Raw genomic sequence first — 18,841 nt, forward strand, 5'->3', positions numbered from 1 at the left:
AGGATTTTTTGAACTAATCTACAAAACATTGCGTATCATATCAAATGAAGTGAAAAATTCCAAAACCTGTCAACAATGAACTAAGATTTGAAGACCAAAACTGAGGCTGAAGAAGTATCCATCCCCTTTGTAATTACTACGCTAACTTCCCTCAGGTGCAATGCTGTATATTACCATACAAACTCGCTCAAATTGTTGATGTAGACAATTGGATGGTCAGCTGAATTAATACTCCCTCTCTCTATAAGGTCCAACGGGATGGTAGATTTTTAACAGGCCAAACCAAAACAAAGGCAAAAGAACATTCAAAGCAAGTCAGGGAAATCTGAGGAAGGGTAGAAGATCATCTCAAAGGCACGTACCTCAGAGCTCAGTGCAGTCCATTGTGAAAAAATATGAAACCACAGCCACACTGTCTAGGTAACACCCTCTAAACTTAGTTGCCAGAGAATAGCCCTTTAGAAAGGGTACTGTGATACCAACAGTCACTCTGAGTGAGCTGCAGAGGTCAGTGGTTGCAACTGGAGATGAAGTTCATGGCTCCACAATCTCTTAAGGCCTTCACAAAAACAGTATTTTATGGAAGAGTGTTAAGGAAGATACCCTGGGAAAAAAAATAGCATATCTTTGTCCGTAAAGATTTCGCAAAGCTTAACTTTCTGGCGTCAACACTAAGCTGTACGTGTGGTATAAATCAGCCAAGTAACAGCATTCCTGCTGAAAGTATGGTGGAGGTAACATCATTTAGTATCTTTTCAGCAGCAGGGACTAGAAACCTGGTCAGGATTGATGGGAAATTGAATGCTGCTAAATACAGAGAGATTTTGGATTAAAAACCTGCCAGAAAGCTTAAACTGGGGAGGAAGTTAGTCATTCAGCAGGACAATGACCCAAAGCACACTGCCAGATAAACTACAGAATGGCTTCAAATGAAGAAAATTTATGTCCTTGAGTGGCCCAAAGTCCTGACAACCTGGCTGAACATCTCTGGCAAGATTTCAAGATTGCTGTCCACCGCCATTCCCCAGTTAACATGGCTTGACTAATTTTGCAAGGAGGAATGGGCAAATCTTGCTCCATCACATTGTGCAAAGCACATAGAGATTTATCCAAAAAGCCTACTGGCTGTAGTAGCTGCAAGAGGTGGTATAACTAAGTACTGAGTAAAGGGGGATTAATACTTTTGAATTGCCAATGTTTCAGTTTTTTATATTAATTTTTCATGCTTTACAAATGTTCTCTTTTTTTGGTGGACTCTACTGTGAGAAAAGGAGCATATGATTCACAAATAAAAATTCTCAGTTAAATTGATCAAAATCCATGGTTGCAATGCTCATTTGTGTGAATAAAGGTTTGGGGGATGAATATTTTTACAAGGCACTGTATCTCTGAAATCAGCCAAGTAGTATTATTTACTTAACCTTTTTTCGATTGTTGGATGAGGGAGACAGTATTTTGTTTTAAATTAATGAAGTTGGCTCCCTTTATTTAATAGTAAACAGATTCAACAGTATAACATATGGTACATTGAATAGTTGATTCCATGTTTCTAAAGACTTAATCCTGAAGTTGGTCAAAACTCAGTCTAAACCCAACTAGACCACATCCAAACTGAACCCAGATTAAGTATAACACACAGTTGGAACCTGTCAGTTTTGGATCAGATAGGCACTTGAGGAAAGGACTTCTGCTCAAGCTTGAGGCTCCTCCGGTTTGACAGCATTCTTTGAGATTTTCTGGATGACATTCGCCACTGGACCTTTTCCTTACCTGTCTTGCTGGGTCAAGCACATCTCTCAACCTTGGTTCCTTTTCATTTTCTCACATTCAAGTTTAATTGTCATTCAACCATACATATGAATACAAGCAAGCGAAACAGCATTTCTCTGAGGCCAAGGGGCAAAACATAGTGCCAACGGTCACACACAGCAAACAGCACATATAGCAGACAAACATATAGTCACAAAAATATATAGTTCAAGTCCCTGAGTGTGGTGGCTGTAGATTTATGGTGCACATGATGCTATCTTGGAGCCATGTTTCTGCAGGTATGAGCACGCAGCAGTCCTCATCATGCGCTGGTGCAGCTGCAAACAGGACCCAGCTTGTCTTCTACCAGGTGAACACTAGAGGGCAACACCGATGGGCGGGACCAGCCCCCAACTCTGCACTGATTCCAGCTCTCACTTACAATGCCTCGGGCATCTCCTCTCCTGAAATTGGAGTTTCCCGTTTTAGATGGCGCTGGTGAAGCAAACACAACTGTTAACTACTTTATTGCTAACACTTTTTCTTGAAAACGATCACTACAATCAATAGCCTGTAACTTCCCTTTTGGAGTTGAGCTTTGAACTGCCTGTACAACCTGGCATTTTTGCGATATGAAAGCCTTGAAGGTGGAGCACGGTTGCGGCCTGGTATGTATGGGCTGAATTGAGCCAGTGAGGAATGAGGCAATGTTTGACTGCTAGAGTGGACTCGGAGGTGATTTGAAGCAACACACCAGTGTGACAGACCTGCAGGACTTGATCTCAATATCCAGCAGTGTCTTGCGATCGCAAAAAATCTGCAAAGGACAAACAATCATACCTTTTGCTTAGAACCCGAGAAGTCGATGCAACCGCGCGAGTTGCCATCTCACTGGAAGACTTTTACCAAGCCAAAGGACATTTTTCCCCCCAAAACTGGCCAGAACTGAACCTAACACAATAGGGTTTTGTTGGGCTTCAATCATGTAGCCAAGCTGCTGGAGTAATATGTTAAATACCAACTAGAAACTTTAATTCTTTCTAGAATTCTAATCTTAATGTGGTCAAAGTGACAATAAAGACTGTACAATGCCTTTTGTAATTTTGATGTTTGTGACCTATCACGGTAGACTTATAAGTGCTTACTTATCTTGCAGTCCATCCCTTCAATTTGAAGCCGCTTGGGCATTGACTAATATAGCATCTGGGACTTCAGCACAAACTCAAGCAGTAGTTGAAGCAAGTAAGTGACAGAACCGATCCACTGAAGATGTCAACATATTGTCAATTTATTGTTTTGTATTGTTTGCTTGATTTATTGCTTATCTATTGATTAGAAAATAACGAGAAAGCGCAATGCACAAGCGGTGCTAGTTAAAGAATGTGTAGGAATACTTCACAAACATTTAGCTGTATTCGTCAACAGTTTCTTTAGTTCTACAATGTCAGGCTGCTGAATTTTCCTTGAGCAATGCCCAAGACACAATGGCAACTTACTCATGTAGTGCATCTTTATCATGCATCATTCCCTCGTTGACAGTCTTTCCTGGTGTATTGTAAATCAAAATTCTTGTGACTATTTAAAAACATATTATGGCTTTTGCAACTGCATTTCAGTAGCCTTCCCCAGCTCACACTGTTCACTCCTCTGATTTTGAAGGTTTTGCGTTTCTCAGTTGGTAGGAAAACTAAATACTGTTCTCACAAATCACTTCATCTTTTAAAGTAATTTTGAAGGCAAGGTTGGGCAGATTTACTAAATACTTTCCTCCCTCTATTTTCTATGCTGCTTATTTCATCTCTCAGTGAAGTATTCAGGGTGATATATTATTAATGGACTATATTGAGCAGTGATTTGTAAGTTTCTTCCCACAATAAACTCAATTTTTAAAATTATTTTGGCTGTCCCTTCTTCCAGCTTTTTGCACTACTATTCATGCAAGAAATTTTGATCATTTTGAATTTACTTTCTAGAATTCCCTCCAGTAGTCTTTCTGCATCTCCTTTCTCCATTATGAAAATATATAAGCTTATCTTTTAGGGTGAATTATCGCCAGTCACATTACAGATGCAGATAAATAATTAAAATATCAACAGGAGACGCTTGCGTTTAACTTGAATTTTTTCAAACCCAGGGGAACAGATGTTTGGAGGAATGACTGAAAACTTATCTAAAATAATGATTGAAGTTTTTATGGCTATAGAACAAGAGCAGAAAAGTCTGGAAGATGATGTAGTTGAAATGAAGGACACAGAGATGGTACTCTTATAGGTCAACAAGGATAAGGCCAAAGAGAAAGTGGAATATTATTTGTAATTTAGGTAGGAATTTGTCGAATAACAATGAAAACAATGGAGAAACTGAGTCTGATGTAAAACCAGAGATTTCACTGAAAGGTTGAAGTTGGTAGATTCAGTGAACAGACCATATAGGGTTCAGAGCTGAGTTGAAGGAAATAATGACAGAATTTAGGAGAGATAGAGATCAATTATTTTCAGCTGTTTTAAGTTTCATGAATTTTGACTTGTTTTTGCTTTAAAACCTGAGAGAGTACAAATCAAAATACTGCCAGATGTTGTGAAATGTGTTGTCTGTGTGACTGCAGTACGTAATATATAAAAATTGTGAATTACAGTAAGGATATGTATTCATATATGTCCATTCAGAAATCAATGGCGGGGGGAAGAAGCTGTTCCCGAATCATTGAGTGTGTGCCTTTGGCTTCAGATGGTAGCAATAAGACCAAGGCATGACCTGGGTAATGAGGCTCCTTAATGATGGGCGTTGGCTTTTTAAGGCATTGCTCCTTGAAGATTTCCTGAAAATGACAGAGGCCCTAGCCCATGATGGAGCTGATTAAGTTTACAACTCCCTACAGCTTATTTTGATTCTGTGTAGAAGTTCCCCCTCCCCCCCATACCAGAAGATTATGCAGCCAGTTAGAATGCTGTCCACGGTACATCAGTAGAAATTTGCGAGTGTCTTTAGTGACCTACCAAATCTCCTCAATGAAATATAGCTGCTGTCATACTTTCCTTGTAGCTGTATGGATATGTTGTGTTCAGGATAGTTCCTCATAGATATTGATACCCAGGACCTTGAAATTGCTCACTCTTTCCATTTCGGATCCCTCTGAGAACTGGTGTGTGTTCCCTCGTCTTACCCTTTCTGAAGTCCGCATTCATTTATTTGGTCTTAGTGATGTTGAGTCCAAGGTTGTTGCTGCAACACCAGTCAACTAGCTGATAAGCACACTCCTGTACGCCCTCTCGTCACCATCTGAAATTCTACTAGCAATAGTTGTGTTGTCAGCAAATTTATAGGTGACATTTGAGCTGTGCCTGCCCACACAGTCATGGCTGTACAGAGTAGAACAGTGGGTTAAGCACACATCCGTGAAATGTGCCAGTGTTGACTATTAGCAAGGCGAAGGTGTTATTTCTGATCTGCACAGATTGTGGTCTTATGGTTAGGAAGTGAAGGATCCAGTTACAGATAGCTTATAGATTTGACTTACTTAGCAGAGAATTGCTTTTTAAGTGAAATTGCATTTCATCTTAGATATTTGGTAAAGAGCTGGGCCGGTGAGTCTTAAGCAACTGCTTTTTTTATTCATTTTTGCAGAGATTACACAGCTGCTTGAGCGATTGTCAGCAGCAGGATTAAACTGTTTTCTTTCTCACTTTGTAACATAAGTGTCAGTAATCTACATGGAGAATTAAATGTAAAGCAAATAGATTTTGCTGCGCAATATAATTATTATGTGATGCTTTTAACTTACTATTCGTTCATCATCCTTTTGAGGTTGACACATAATTGGAAGATGAAACCTTTATACATAAACACACGTTGTTTTTCCCCATTTTGAAAGTAATGGGATATACTACAAAGCTTGTAATCTTATGTTTATATTACCAAAGCCTGAGAAATAGTGTGCTGAAATATTTATCTGCTGAGTTAAGAGAGTATGACAACTTTAACTAGAATGGCAAACGTTAAAGAAATGCTTTCTTGGCTTATTGAAGAAAATCCTCAAAGTGTAACTGCTAATTAATCTGCATCTTTAGTTTCTTTTTTCTCTATGTTTAGGAACCAATCAATTTGAAAAGATTGGAACTAACATTCTGTCTTTTGGTTCTAGATGCTGTACCTCTCTTTCTGCGATTACTTCACTCCCCTCATCAGAATGTTTGTGAACAAGCTGTCTGGGCTCTAGGAAACATCATAGGTTTGTAATATTGGAAAGCCGCCTTTGTGCATTATAAGCGTGTGGAGTTCCTGGTTTTGTTAAATAGAGGTATTAAATACAAAAGCAAAAAAGTAAAGTTATAAAACTTAATTTTAAATTTACATTTCTTCACACTGCACTTTTTTAAAGGAATTCTTCGTTTTGGAGAAGGAGCTGTGGAGATTTATCAGAGTTCAAGATATGATTAATATTCGAGATCTGACAAAAGTGGAAGTTTTATACAGAGTAGATGCAATTAGGAAATATTTAACCAAAATGCTCTTAATTTGGAGGAATATTGATTAGAGGAAATGAGAAACTTTTCCATTGTCAATATGTTTAATTAGAGTTTTGTCAAAAGCAATTGTGGAGAAATGTGTTCAAGTGAAGACTGCACTGTGTGGAAGTGTGGTGAAAGTAGAGTCAGCTGGGCCAAGAGCAGTCGAGTAGTACAAACTTGGTACATTCAGAGAGCAAGCGTAGATGTGCATGGCTTTCTTCTTTGGTATACAATTCTATTATTGACTGTGAACAGGTCACCAAAGTGTCACATTTTTATTTTTAACTGTTTTAATGAGTTGTTGCATTAACATTTTCATCAAACTGTTGTATATGCAACAGCCATAGCATTGCTCCTTTCATTTAACTTTCTAGGTTCTCATCTCTAATGCAAGCCCTTTCATTTCCACTTCTTTAGGTGATGGTCCTCGGTGTAGAGATTACGTCATCTCACTGGGAGTTGTTAAACCTCTTCTGTCCTTCATCAATCCCTCCATTCCCATCACTTTCCTTCGTAACGTCACATGGGTCATAGTTAACCTCTGCAGAAATAAGGATCCGCCACCACCAATGGATACTGTTCAGGAGGTAAAGAGATTGGACTGACTGTGGTTATTATGAGTGAAAATACATTATGCTTTTGACTGGCCCAAGCATATTTTAAAATGTAAATTTCTTTGTGCCATAATAAACTGATGAAATTTCAGTATCAGAGACCTGTAGAGTTGGCAAACTTGTAAATGTGAAAACATCCTTGTTGTAAAGAGTACACATAATTGAAGTGTGCCTGTAGTGTTTAGAGGTGTTGAGGTTAGCCTAGCACTGAGAATTAGTAGACAACAAAAGTTTTGTTTCTTGCATTCAAATGATTATGCTTAATAGAGCACACCAATTTAGAGGTTGTACGTATATGCAGATCTTCTTTACAGCTAAGAATCCTTGTTAAATATGATAAATTCAGGTGCATGCTAAGTATATGGAATTGTTATTGGTCCTGTTATTTTCAATGATGTAAGTATTCATATGAAACTTAATTAGAGCAGAAATGGTACCTTATTTTATAAAACTACAGTATGACAATATGCCATATGGTCAAAATAATCAGCAAGTGTGAATGCTTGCAAATATTTAATGCATTTATTGTTATAACATAAGTATACAGTAGTTAAGTTGCACATAGCTTCCTGCAGTAGTGATATGATGAAAAATACTAAATAATAATTTTCTGGTGCCACAAGTTAATGGATAAATAATGTTCAAACCAAAATGTCACCTATTCTTTGGAAAGTCAGGTGGATTTCTTTTGTGTCCATCCAGGATAGCGGTTCACAGCCTTACCATTAACCAAGGGGTCTGTGGACCCTAGGTTGGGAATCACTAATCTAGGAGGACTTGCAGTGTTACTTTAACATCTAAGCTGAAGTATAGTGCTTCTGACAGTGGAGACATCAAACTGCTTCTGACAGTGGAAACATCAACTGACATCATGTGTTCGGTCTCTGGACTGGGCTAGAAAAGACATTCTTTAGGTCTGGATGAACATGCTGTTAGTGACCTTTGTAGTGGGACTGATCAAGAGGCATGAAAAACCCTATGGATACTTGGCTCACAACAGAGAAACACATCACTTGGCTTTGTCCTGACCATCACTTCTGGTCAACAATGATTACTACTTATTCATTGAATGTGGGGTTTGCTGGCCACATAGCACTTACAGTTACGCATTGTGACACCAAAATGACATACCCACAGAACTCGGCAGAACACAGAACACAACAAGCAACTAAATAATAACAGCAAAACAAGCCCCTGTTTCCTCCCTCCCCACCCACACATACAGACAGTCCTCCAACTCTAAGACAGACCTCCAGTCTCTAGGCTTCGGCCATCGGGTTTCAACCCCACCAGACTAACGATCAACCTTCGGGTTCCAGTCTTTGGTATCAGCCCCTGGACTAGCTGGTGATAGGACCCTGAACTCCAGGCTCAAACTCTGTGCAAGCTGAACTGACCAGCCTTCATGCCTCCTGCTGCAATGCAGTCTTGATCGCTGGCCTTAGAGTGCGGAGTGGAGGTCCTCTGGACCTATCCACATCTCTGCCTTTTGAGTGCAGAACAGAAGCCTGGACCTACGAACTTAAAAACTCAATTAAATCTGAGCCACAATCTGGGCAGGGGCTGCAACTTGGATTCATCTTGAAAAGAAAAGAATGCCATTCAGTGATGTTACTTTGTCCTTGGTGGTGTTGAGGTTTTTGATTGTGAGATTTACATATTAGAGACAAATGAACTGCATTCAGTGACATTTCTGACTTTACCTTAAAGCAGTGCAAAGCCTTTATGCACAGCTTAAGGTGATCCACTTTTTGCAGAATGTCTAATCTGTGGCATATGCTTATACCCACAGTGGCTAGTCTAGTTTCTGGTCAGTGGTGACCACTGGTGTATTGATGGCAAGGAATTGCACAAGATAAGTCCACTTAATCGGCCAGTGGTGTAGTGGCATTGCACTGAACTTTGAGACAAGTGGTCTCAAGTACAAATCCAGCCAGCTCCTTGCATGCTTTCTATCTGTGCTGGGTTGAGTGTCGAGCTAGCAACTCGGCGTTGGAAAAAACAGACAAATACTAAAAAAATGGCTAGGTTGCCGCCCAATGTGCCACAAGTTGCGATGAGGAACGACAAGGCCACTTAATATTGATGGGAGGTCATTAGATTCTCTTGGAGTTAGACATTCCCTGATACTTGCATCTTGCAGATGGTGCAAACTACATTTTGGTCATTTTGGTTCAAATTTGAATATTGCCCTAAGTCTGGTCATGCAAGGTACTGTGCTTCTTCATTTGAGGAGTTGTGAATGAAATGGAATACTGAATATTTTCAGAGAACAATACTTCTGATCTTATTGGGGAGTGAAGCTTATTGATGAAGCATCTGAAGATGGTTGGACTTCGAATACTGCCTGATGGAGTCCCTGTACTGGTGTCCTATGGTTAAGGTGATTGACCTGCAGCAACTACAATCATCAGCTTGGTTGTCGCCAGGACTTATTAATTTGTAATGTCTTTGATTTTACTTGAGGTTTTCATGTCATATTTGGCTTGATGTCAAAGACACCAACGGTCATGTCACCCACTGGAACCTATCATAGAAAATTTACAGAAGTAGATCATTTGAACAGTCTAGTCTGAATCTCGTCTTGGCTGTAGGTTTGTGACTTTGCAGGTCATGGCTCTTCCAAGTACACCTAGATTTTACATGCCATTTCGGTCAAAGTTCCAGACATCTACCACCATTGAGATGAAAGCATTCTTTTATATTTTCTCCTCTAAAACGTCTGCCAGTTACTTTAAATTTAAGCCTTGTGGTTTTTCACCATTTTGCAAAAATCTGCTTCCTAATTTATCTAAGTCTCTCATGTTTTTCCACAATTGCTACCCCTCCCCCACCTCCCCATCCCCATCAGCCTTGGCTCAAAAGAAAGCAACATTAGCTTATCAGTTATTATTATTCTTTGCTTATAATTTATCAGATCTAGAAGCATCCTTGAACATCTTCGTGTACCTTCTCTAGTGCAGTCACTGGTTTCCTATAACCAACTCTTTACACTGCTTTAGTTGTGGTCTAACTGGTGTAATATATGCCTCAAAATATATAATTTCCTTCCTTCTACATTCTGTGGATTAACTAATAAGAGGATTTACACTTCAAGGTCCCTTGTTCCTCCACACTGTCCAGAATTCTCCCATTCATTGTACCTTCCCCCTTGCCTTGTTGCACTGTCTGTAATGTATTACTTGGTAGTACTCTAAATTTCATTTGACATGTTTCTGCCCAAGTAGTCAAACCATTGAGTTCCAACAGTGTCAGTATCAACTACATTGTTTGCAAATGCCTTTATTATCCCTGATTTATTTGTTTCATAAAAACCAGATTATAACGAACTGGTGACTAAGTGCTGCTTCAAGCATTGTTTGCCTTGTCAGTGTCAAAGACAATTTCCATCAATATATTGATTTGAAGCAGAGTAGCAATTCATCAGATTGGATTTATCCTGCTTTCTACGGACATGCCATGCCGAGATAATTATCCACGTTGTCAGGTAGATGTCAGTGCTTGCAGCTATGTAAGAAACAGACTGGTTAGAGGGGATGATTTTGGAGCATGAATCTTCAGCTGCAGCTGCAATCTGGTTACGACCCAAAGCCTTTGCTGTATGCAGCACACTGAGTAATTTCTTTATTGTCATGAGTAGTGATTCAAGCTAGCTGAAGACTTGCATCTCTCAGGAGGAAACTGAGATGAATTGATCCCTTGGCACATAATGTAAAGTGGAAAACAGAGGAGGCCTTTTGGCCCATTGTGCTCAAATTTACATCCAGTTCAACAGTGTCTTTTGCCTCATTGTAACTTTCCTGCACTTACAGTATATATCTTTTATTTCTTCAGTATTTAAGCATCTATCGGTTTGTTTGGAAGCAACTAAGCTTCCAAACCCTCTGAGCAGCAAATTATATAGATTTGCTGCCTGCTTGGTAAAGAATTTTGATTTCTCCATCTTGAATGGTTAAGACTGACTCCTGATTGTAGAATCCCTGGTTGAAGGATCATTATCGACTCATCTGACGAGCCATGTGTGTTTTGATGAGATCACCCTCATTCTTCTAAACCTGTGAGATACTTCAATTCTGCTTTATGACAACATGCCCCCACCCACCAAATCCCAGGAGTGTGCTGCACCCACTTTCCTCCCTTTGTAGGGAGATCAAACCCTGTTCCACTATTCCAGATGTGACCTCATCAGGGTGCCAAATAATTTTATCAAGATATTTCTGCTCTTGTACTCTTGTCTTCTTGCAGTAGAGGCTAACATACTGATTCAAGTTGCATTCTGTACCTGCATGTGAACTTAGCGATTTATCTCCTGGGACACTAGGAGCCCTTTGAGCACCAGCATCATTTGTTCCATCATCATTTTAAAAGATGCTCTGCATCTCTATTTTAGCTGTGGATGGTTGCTAGCATTTAATCTTTGCCTTTTGCCCTCATTGAGGATGGTGACGCTCATAGATCCTCCTCCTCATCTTTGCATAATTATTCACCACTTGTGATGACTGGGTGTGGCAGGACAGAAGAGCCTTTGGGGATTTCTTAGCTCTGATAATGGCATGCTACTTCTGTGTCTTATGTATGTTTTCTTGTAGTGTTCCTGGCACACTCTTCTACACTTTGATCCAGAGTTAACCCCTAGTTAATAGGTAATAATAATGAGGGACCCTGACATCCAATTGATGTCCTGGTTTGAATTGCTACTTCTCTCCTGCTATTGCATTTAGTTTGTGCCTGCCTCACATTTTTTTGCCTGTACCTCAAGCAATATAGTGGAGAATACCTCCACATGAACAGTATAGTGGGCACTCCTGGCAAAGGTGATGAACAAAGGTATTTGCAACTGGTAGATAGATCGGGATGAGGTCAGATAGGATTTTCCTCTGTAATATTCTTTTACAATCTATGGCAGAACTTGGCTAGCAGTCTTTATTAGTTGAAATACAATCCTTTTGTGAAACCCTTAATGTTTTACAGAATATTTGCTTGATATGTTTTTGTGTGATTTGTTATTTTGTTAATTATTTTACTGCGTAGTAAATTATTGTAGTGGATAATAAACAGTCTAATTCAGTTTTCTTTTTTAAGTGGAAATGATAGACTGATATAACTCTGTAGCTGTCGGGTGAGCTGCCATTGCCGCATCACCTTGCCACAGCCCCTGTCCTTTCAAAGCCCCTGATCCAGCTTCCTGGTCCCCACATTGATCAATGGCTTTAATCTTTATAACATCCAGCAACTCAAATCCTGCCTGAGGCCACCTAGTACTGAAGCTATCACCTTCAGTTATTCCTCTTTCATGACTTCCCATTTTCCACATTGGGCTATTTCAGGTCATTGTAAATTCCTAGCCAATGATCTCAAGAATCACCCAACCTACCCTCCCTCCTCAACCTCACCAATCTCTTCACCATGGCATTCACCACCTCAGATTTCAATTGCTAATACGTTTCCTAGCGTACTTGGATCCCCAAGTGTTCTCGCTCTCTCCTACTACATTCAACTTATAGCCTCCGTTCCCTTCTGCCTTCAGCTTAGATCTCCACATCCTTGAGACATTTCCCCCCCTCCTGCATTCTCAGGTTGTTGCCACTCTCCCAGTTGCCTATATCCTCAGGTCATTATCCCCCTCCAAACCCTGTCAGTTATCCATGTCCTTAATAGTTCCCTATCTCTCAAACTCCTCCCATTCCTTAGATCATCCCCCACCCCCTAACCTTTCTCAGATGCCACATCTTCAAATCTCTGCCAGTACCACACAACTGTCTACTCCCTCCCCAACCCATCAGGTTCATCCTTCCTTCTTTGCCCCTACCATCTCCTTTTGCCTTCAGGATGCCTTTCCACCCTTCTCCAATCCTCGGCTCACACACTTGTCAACTCTTCCCGCATTCTTTCACCTTTCTCTTTTCCCTATTTCAGCCTTTGTACAACCCCTCTGGAATGGATTAGTAATTTAAACTCCTCCCACCCACCATCTATATTTGCTGACAGGAGACTGCGGATGCCAGAATCTGGAACAACACACAAAAAACTCCAGAAACTTAAGAGGCTCATGCAGCTTCTGTGGAAGGAAATGGACTATTGACCTTTTAGTTTGATCACCTTCATCCACCTGAAGTGTCTAGACTTTGACGTAGTGACTGTCCACTTTCCTCTATTATTTGTGCCTTTTCATCTTTTGCTTTCCCATCTTAGTTAAATATATCATTATTGGCATTGTTCACAAATTATTCAGGTTATCTGTAGCACCTGCTTGTTCAATTAAAGTGTCAGCTGTGTGAAGAACATTCTATCATGTAAAATCTTAGGAAATACTTCCAAAAGAGGGGTAAAATAACTAATTGTCCTTATGCATGTTGTAACTATTGCCTAGCAGGTTTATTTCATGCTGTTTAATTTAGTCCAAGAACTTAAACATCTAATGTATTGCTTTCTTTTCCCACAGATTCTACCAGCCTTGTGTGTGTTGATATACCACACTGATATTAATGTAAGTGATACCAGACTTGCATTAGGGAAAATTATCAGTCTTTGGGGACTGTGTATTCTCCGATTTGATGAATTTTACTGCTAACAGGATTTCACGTGTAGACTTGCATTATGATTGAGGAAATTTGAGCACAGAACCTTAGGTCTGTGAAAGCGCAAGAGTTCCAGGATATATCCAGTGTACTGAACACCCACTGGCACAAGAAGTATCGTCAAATGGAGCTTAGACTTTTTAGAGTATCCCTTCAGTATCTATCAAGTTTTAGAACTTGTGCATCAGCTAATGTTGTTCATTCCATCTGTGACACTGAGTATTTTATTGTTGACACTATTCTCCCATCATTCAACAGCTGGTAGAGAGCAGATGTGTTGGTAGTTGAGAGGATAAAAGAGATCAGGCTGGAAATTCAGGGGAATCCTCAGGATATTGTGCTCCCTGGCTAGCATTCTGTTTTGAGCGCTGATGGAGAAAATAATTTTCCTGTTGAGTTCTGCCTGAGCTAAGACCATAGCACCAGAGATTGCTCAGCTGTGCAGAACAGAAGAAGAAAGTTCAGGAGGGAAATAGTTATAGGTGTTTCTGTAACTGGGCAAGAATCTATGGATTTGGAAGCAAGTCGAAGAGAGTATGGTCCTTTCCTGCTGCCAAGGTAAAGGGTAAACTAGAGAAAATTCTTAAGAGGAAAGGTGAACATCCAAATGTTATGATGCAAAATAAATGCAATGCAGGGGTAGAACATGGAAGGATTTGCTGCAGGCAGATTTTTAGGAAAGGAACTAAGAAATAGAACTTCAAATTGAGAACTTCATTATCGTTCTCAGTGACACATACTAGTAAGTACGGAAATAGGAGGATTATACAGATAAATTAATGGCTGGAACGATAATGCAGACTTCTGGGTCAGTGCAGTCATTCTCAGGGATTTGTGCCTTTATTGGCTGGTTTATTTATATCATTATGGCAGATTTAAACCAGTTTGGAAAGTGGATGGCTCTTTTTCTGGTAGCATGATGTAACGGGTTCTATAGGAATCGGTGCTGCGGCCTCAATTGTAGAAATGATTGTGTAAACACACTTTTAGTGTGCTAAATTTGCTGATGACAAAGCTGGGTAGGAAAGTTGTGAAGAAGACATTACAGAGGGTAACCTGCAGTTTAAGTCTATTGGCAAACATCTGCTAAATTGATAAAATCTACAGACAGTATGCAGCTAACTAGAGTAAACTTTTTATAGAAATGAAAAGGAAAATTAGAAAAACAGGGGACAAAAACTTGACAGGTAAAATCCAAGCAAGTACTCTGAGGTTAGTTAAACAGAAAAGTAGCAAATGTTATCAATGAAAGAGATATTTCAATTAGAGAGCTTCAACAAAGCAAGGGAATATATGATGACTGGTAGGACCTTGGTGTTCTTAAAGGTAGCAAAATAGATTAGCAAGGTGACTAAAAAGGTATACAGCATGCTCTCCTTTATTGGATGCTGAATTTTAGAGTAGCCAGGTTATACAGTGAATGTGTACAACAGTAGTTAGGTCACAGCTTGAGCATTATGTAATGCAATTGCACTGTGGAAGAGATTTGAGGACCATTACTGGAACAGTTAGTTATGAAGACAAATTGGATGGACAAACAAAGGAGGCTTAAAGGGACAGTTAATTGAGGTACAGGTAGTCCCCGAGTTACGAACGTCCGACTTACGGACAACTAGTACTTACGAACCAAGGAAGGAGAACGCCATCTGCCATTTTAAGCCATTGCCATTGACACTGTGTTGAGGGTTTAACTTTGTATTTGGCTTAAAATTTTCTTAGTAAAATTCACCATGACCCTGCCTGCCCCCACCCCCCCACCATTCTAGTCGGCTGGTGGAGCAGTGAGATCAGCGCCAGGCTTGAGAATGGAGGTTCCCGAGTTTGATCCAGTGCCAGACCGCTCCCGTGCCGGGTTGATGTCGATCCAGTGATTCCCGTACCACCCGTGCTGGGTTGATGTCGAGCTCGCAACTCAACCTTGTAAAAAAAAACCTGCCACCTCCAGTTTAAATTCCCACGAGGAATATTGTGGAGGATCAAATACCCAAACCCAGCACAGCCCCCACTTGTCCCATTTAGCCCATCTCAGTGCGTGGTCCTTAGGACCCAGCGGACCTCGGGAGCCGGCAGGGCTCGGGACCCGCCGCCAACAGTGTTTCTGTTCCATTGACGGGAAGCGATCGCGATTGAAAATAAAGTGGAAATAATAAAGTGTTTGGAAAGAGATGAAATGCCATCGGTCATTGGAAAAGCGTTAGGCTACAGTCTCAACGATCGGAACAATTTTAAAGGATAACAGATAAAGTGAGCATGTGAAGGCCCTGCCCTGATGAAAGCTACAATTATTACTAAGCAACGCAGTGGTTTAATTATTGGAATACATATGTTTCTTAAGTATTTTAAGAAAAAATATATTAAGGAAAAAAAGGTAAAATATATACTATATACTAAGACAAACGTTTGACGCTAAATAATACCGGATGTACTTGTTCCGACTTAAAGGCGGACTAAGGAACGGAACTCATACGTAACCCAGGGACTGCCTGTATTTAAAATTAGGACATATAGTAAATAGGAATTGCCCGTTTCCCTTGATAATAAGATTAAAAATTGAGGGTCTCTGATTTGAAGTAAATAGAAGGATTAGAGGCGAGGATATTTTTTGACCACCAGGATGGTGGGAATTGTATGGATTTCAGTCCCTCAAAGGATGGTAGAAATGGAAAACTGTACCACATTTTAAAAAGTGCCCGCCATATATTTGAAGGCATGGGACCTGCAGGGCTATGGTGCAAGTGCTGAAAGGTGGGATTATTAAATTTATGTGGGTATTTTCCATTTGATGTCTCAAGAAATTATTGGACTTTTAACTATTGAAAGCTGCAGGGATTGATGGAAACAAACAGGAACATTTCAACCAACCTGCAATTGGCTGAGCTTTTAGCCATTCCCCCTCTGCCAACCAGAAGTGAGGCCTTCTTTGTAGTAGAGTATTGAGTTATTTAACATCCACAGTCATTAATGTTCTGTCAAGTAGTTTATTTTGTAGAGATGAAATACACTAATGTTCCATCTTGCTACAGTCACATTGTACTTGTGGCCCAGAAATGGACCATTTACCTACCAGCTATTCTTGGTGACGCTCTGTGTGAGACCCTTCTTATTTATTATTTTCATTGTAAATATACCATTTTTTATCAATGTATGTACTTAACATCCTGTTAAATGCAGTCAATTCATTCATATCATGAGGTAGTACAGGTTACAACTTCATAACTGAATGAATTTTCCCTATTGGCAGTGTTAAGCTTTTGTTATTTTGATGAGATCTAATTATTTCTTTTAATATATTCAAGATACTTGTGGATACAGTCTGGGCTTTGTCCTACCTGACAGATGGAGGTAATGAACAAATACAGATGGTGATCGACTCGGGTGTGGTGCCTTTCCTTGTTCCACTTCTAAGTCACCAAGAGGTCAAAGTTCAGGTAAGAAAGCATGATAAAGATTACACTGTCCAAATGAACAGTAGAAGTGAAAAAAAATGAACAAACTATTTTTGACTACTATGAGTGCAGGTTATATTTTTCTGTAAAGACTTTCTCCCCTTCCTTATATTTTTCTTTTGTTATTACAGCCTTAGTGTAAGTACTTAATTTCTCATATTGGTTGAGTCTTAAATACTGTGGGTTAAATACAGTGACATAACAGGGTGTATTGTAGGAATTTTCCTTTTGTGGGCTGAGTGCACAGGGTGTGGATAATTCTTTTGTTCTCAGTGGTAATGCACTTTCTTCTACAGATTGTATTGATATGTAAAATGACCTTTATGTTTGAGATCAGTTACTAAGGGTGGAAGAGAGAGAAAACAGCACCTTGCTTCTTAATCACAGCTCAAGTTAATCTGCATAGGGGAATGTTGGGAAATGTGTGGTGGGAATAATAATGATGAAGTAACCGTAATAATTCAGAACAAGAATTGTTTTTAAAAATAGTTAAAATCAATAATTACAAAGCTTGTAATTTTATTGAGCAAGTTAAATAACTATGCATAAGATTAGTATGTCATTATCTGTTTTCCCTCTTGCATACAGACAGCTGCCTTGAGAGCAGTCGGCAACATAGTGACGGGTACAGATGAACAGACACAAGTTGTTCTGAACTGTGATGTACTATCACACTTTCCCAATCTCCTGACCCATCCTAAAGAGAAGATCAACAAGGTAAAAAGAGAACTGACATTTTGGCACTGCTGATGGCATCAGTCTTGTGACAGTGACAAGATGTAGTTAGTATACTGTTATGTTAGCATTAACAACATTTCATTTGGTGGATCTCAAATTGTTGCCACTTTCAGCAGTTGGAGATTTGGTCATTCTGACGGTCTCAGTTTGTTTCTTTTCTTTTGGCGAAGAAGGACCTCTTTTTCCTCTTGCAGTTCTTAACAGTTGTTGACATGGATAGATTTACTTATCCCTTCTCTCCAAAAAGTCTTTTCTCCCCCTCCCTTCCTGTAACATCGCTGACAGCATTTTAATATTCTCCTCTCAATTTCCCTTAATCTAAAGCCTGAGTTCACTTTGCCAAATTGAGCTGAGTGTAGTGCATGTTTATTAAATGCATTTGAAAAATGTGAGTCCATGAGGCTTAGTGAAATGTCAACATCATGAAATTGATCACCGCTATAATCCGTAACTTTATAGTCCTGCAAATGCATCACTATACCATTGCTGGATTTACACTGGTTCAGTGAAGAATGTGGAAGGACATGCAGCACCACGATTACCTAAAAGTAGGGTGAAGCTGCAGGACACCAGAAGTGGGCTGCAGTAGAAATTGTTAAACAATCACTGTACAGAAACTCTTTAGTCCTGCCACGTGTACTTGTGAACGGTAGCAAACAAACAGAATGTGGTTCCAGCGCTGAGTCTCAGGGCTGCATATGATGATATAAATGTACTTTGATAATAAATTTACTTTGACCACAAATATGGAAATGTTGTAGTTGAATATTCATACTTTCTGGACACATTGGATCTGCTAAGACTTTAACAACAGACCATACCTAATCATCCAACGTCCAAAACTAGTGTCTTTCTCACTACCCTGTATCTGCTGCACGTCCGTTGGTTGCTGCTTGGTTTCACATAGTGCTTCGTGTCTAGAACCTGTGTGAGAATAGCTGAGATCATTGGAGATCGAACTTTGGAAGCCCTTTGAATCTTATCATGCTAGTATGCATGTACCTAATCTGCAAGAAATTATTGGTTGATTGGTGAACGGAATCCATAGTTGATATTTTGTACAAATTGTTTTTGGCAGGAGGCAGTGTGGTTCCTCTCCAACATCACAGCAGGAAACCAGCTGCAAGTGCAAGCTGTGATAGATGCTGGTTTGATTCCCATGATTATTCATCAGCTGGCGAAGGTAAGCAAAAAGATGAGAACTTTGC

General features: G+C 39.8%; 1 protein-coding gene across 1 annotated transcript in view; it reads left to right on the plus strand.

The window, feature by feature from the left end:
• kpna3 (karyopherin alpha 3 (importin alpha 4)) overlaps positions 1–18,841 on the plus strand; it is a 92,758-nt gene that overhangs the window by 59,533 nt on the left and 14,384 nt on the right. The window contains exons 7-13 of the mRNA XM_059967901.1: positions 2,906–2,991; positions 5,891–5,977; positions 6,675–6,844; positions 13,314–13,358; positions 16,746–16,877; positions 17,484–17,612; positions 18,712–18,816. Coding sequence (XP_059823884.1) covers positions 2,906–2,991; positions 5,891–5,977; positions 6,675–6,844; positions 13,314–13,358; positions 16,746–16,877; positions 17,484–17,612; positions 18,712–18,816 — 754 coding nt within the window. The remainder of the gene's footprint in view (positions 1–2,905; positions 2,992–5,890; positions 5,978–6,674; positions 6,845–13,313; positions 13,359–16,745; positions 16,878–17,483; positions 17,613–18,711; positions 18,817–18,841) is intronic.

The sequence above is a fragment of the Hypanus sabinus genome, chromosome 4, assembly GCF_030144855.1.
Source record: "Hypanus sabinus isolate sHypSab1 chromosome 4, sHypSab1.hap1, whole genome shotgun sequence".
Classification (NCBI taxonomy): domain Eukaryota; kingdom Metazoa; phylum Chordata; class Chondrichthyes; order Myliobatiformes; family Dasyatidae; genus Hypanus; species Hypanus sabinus.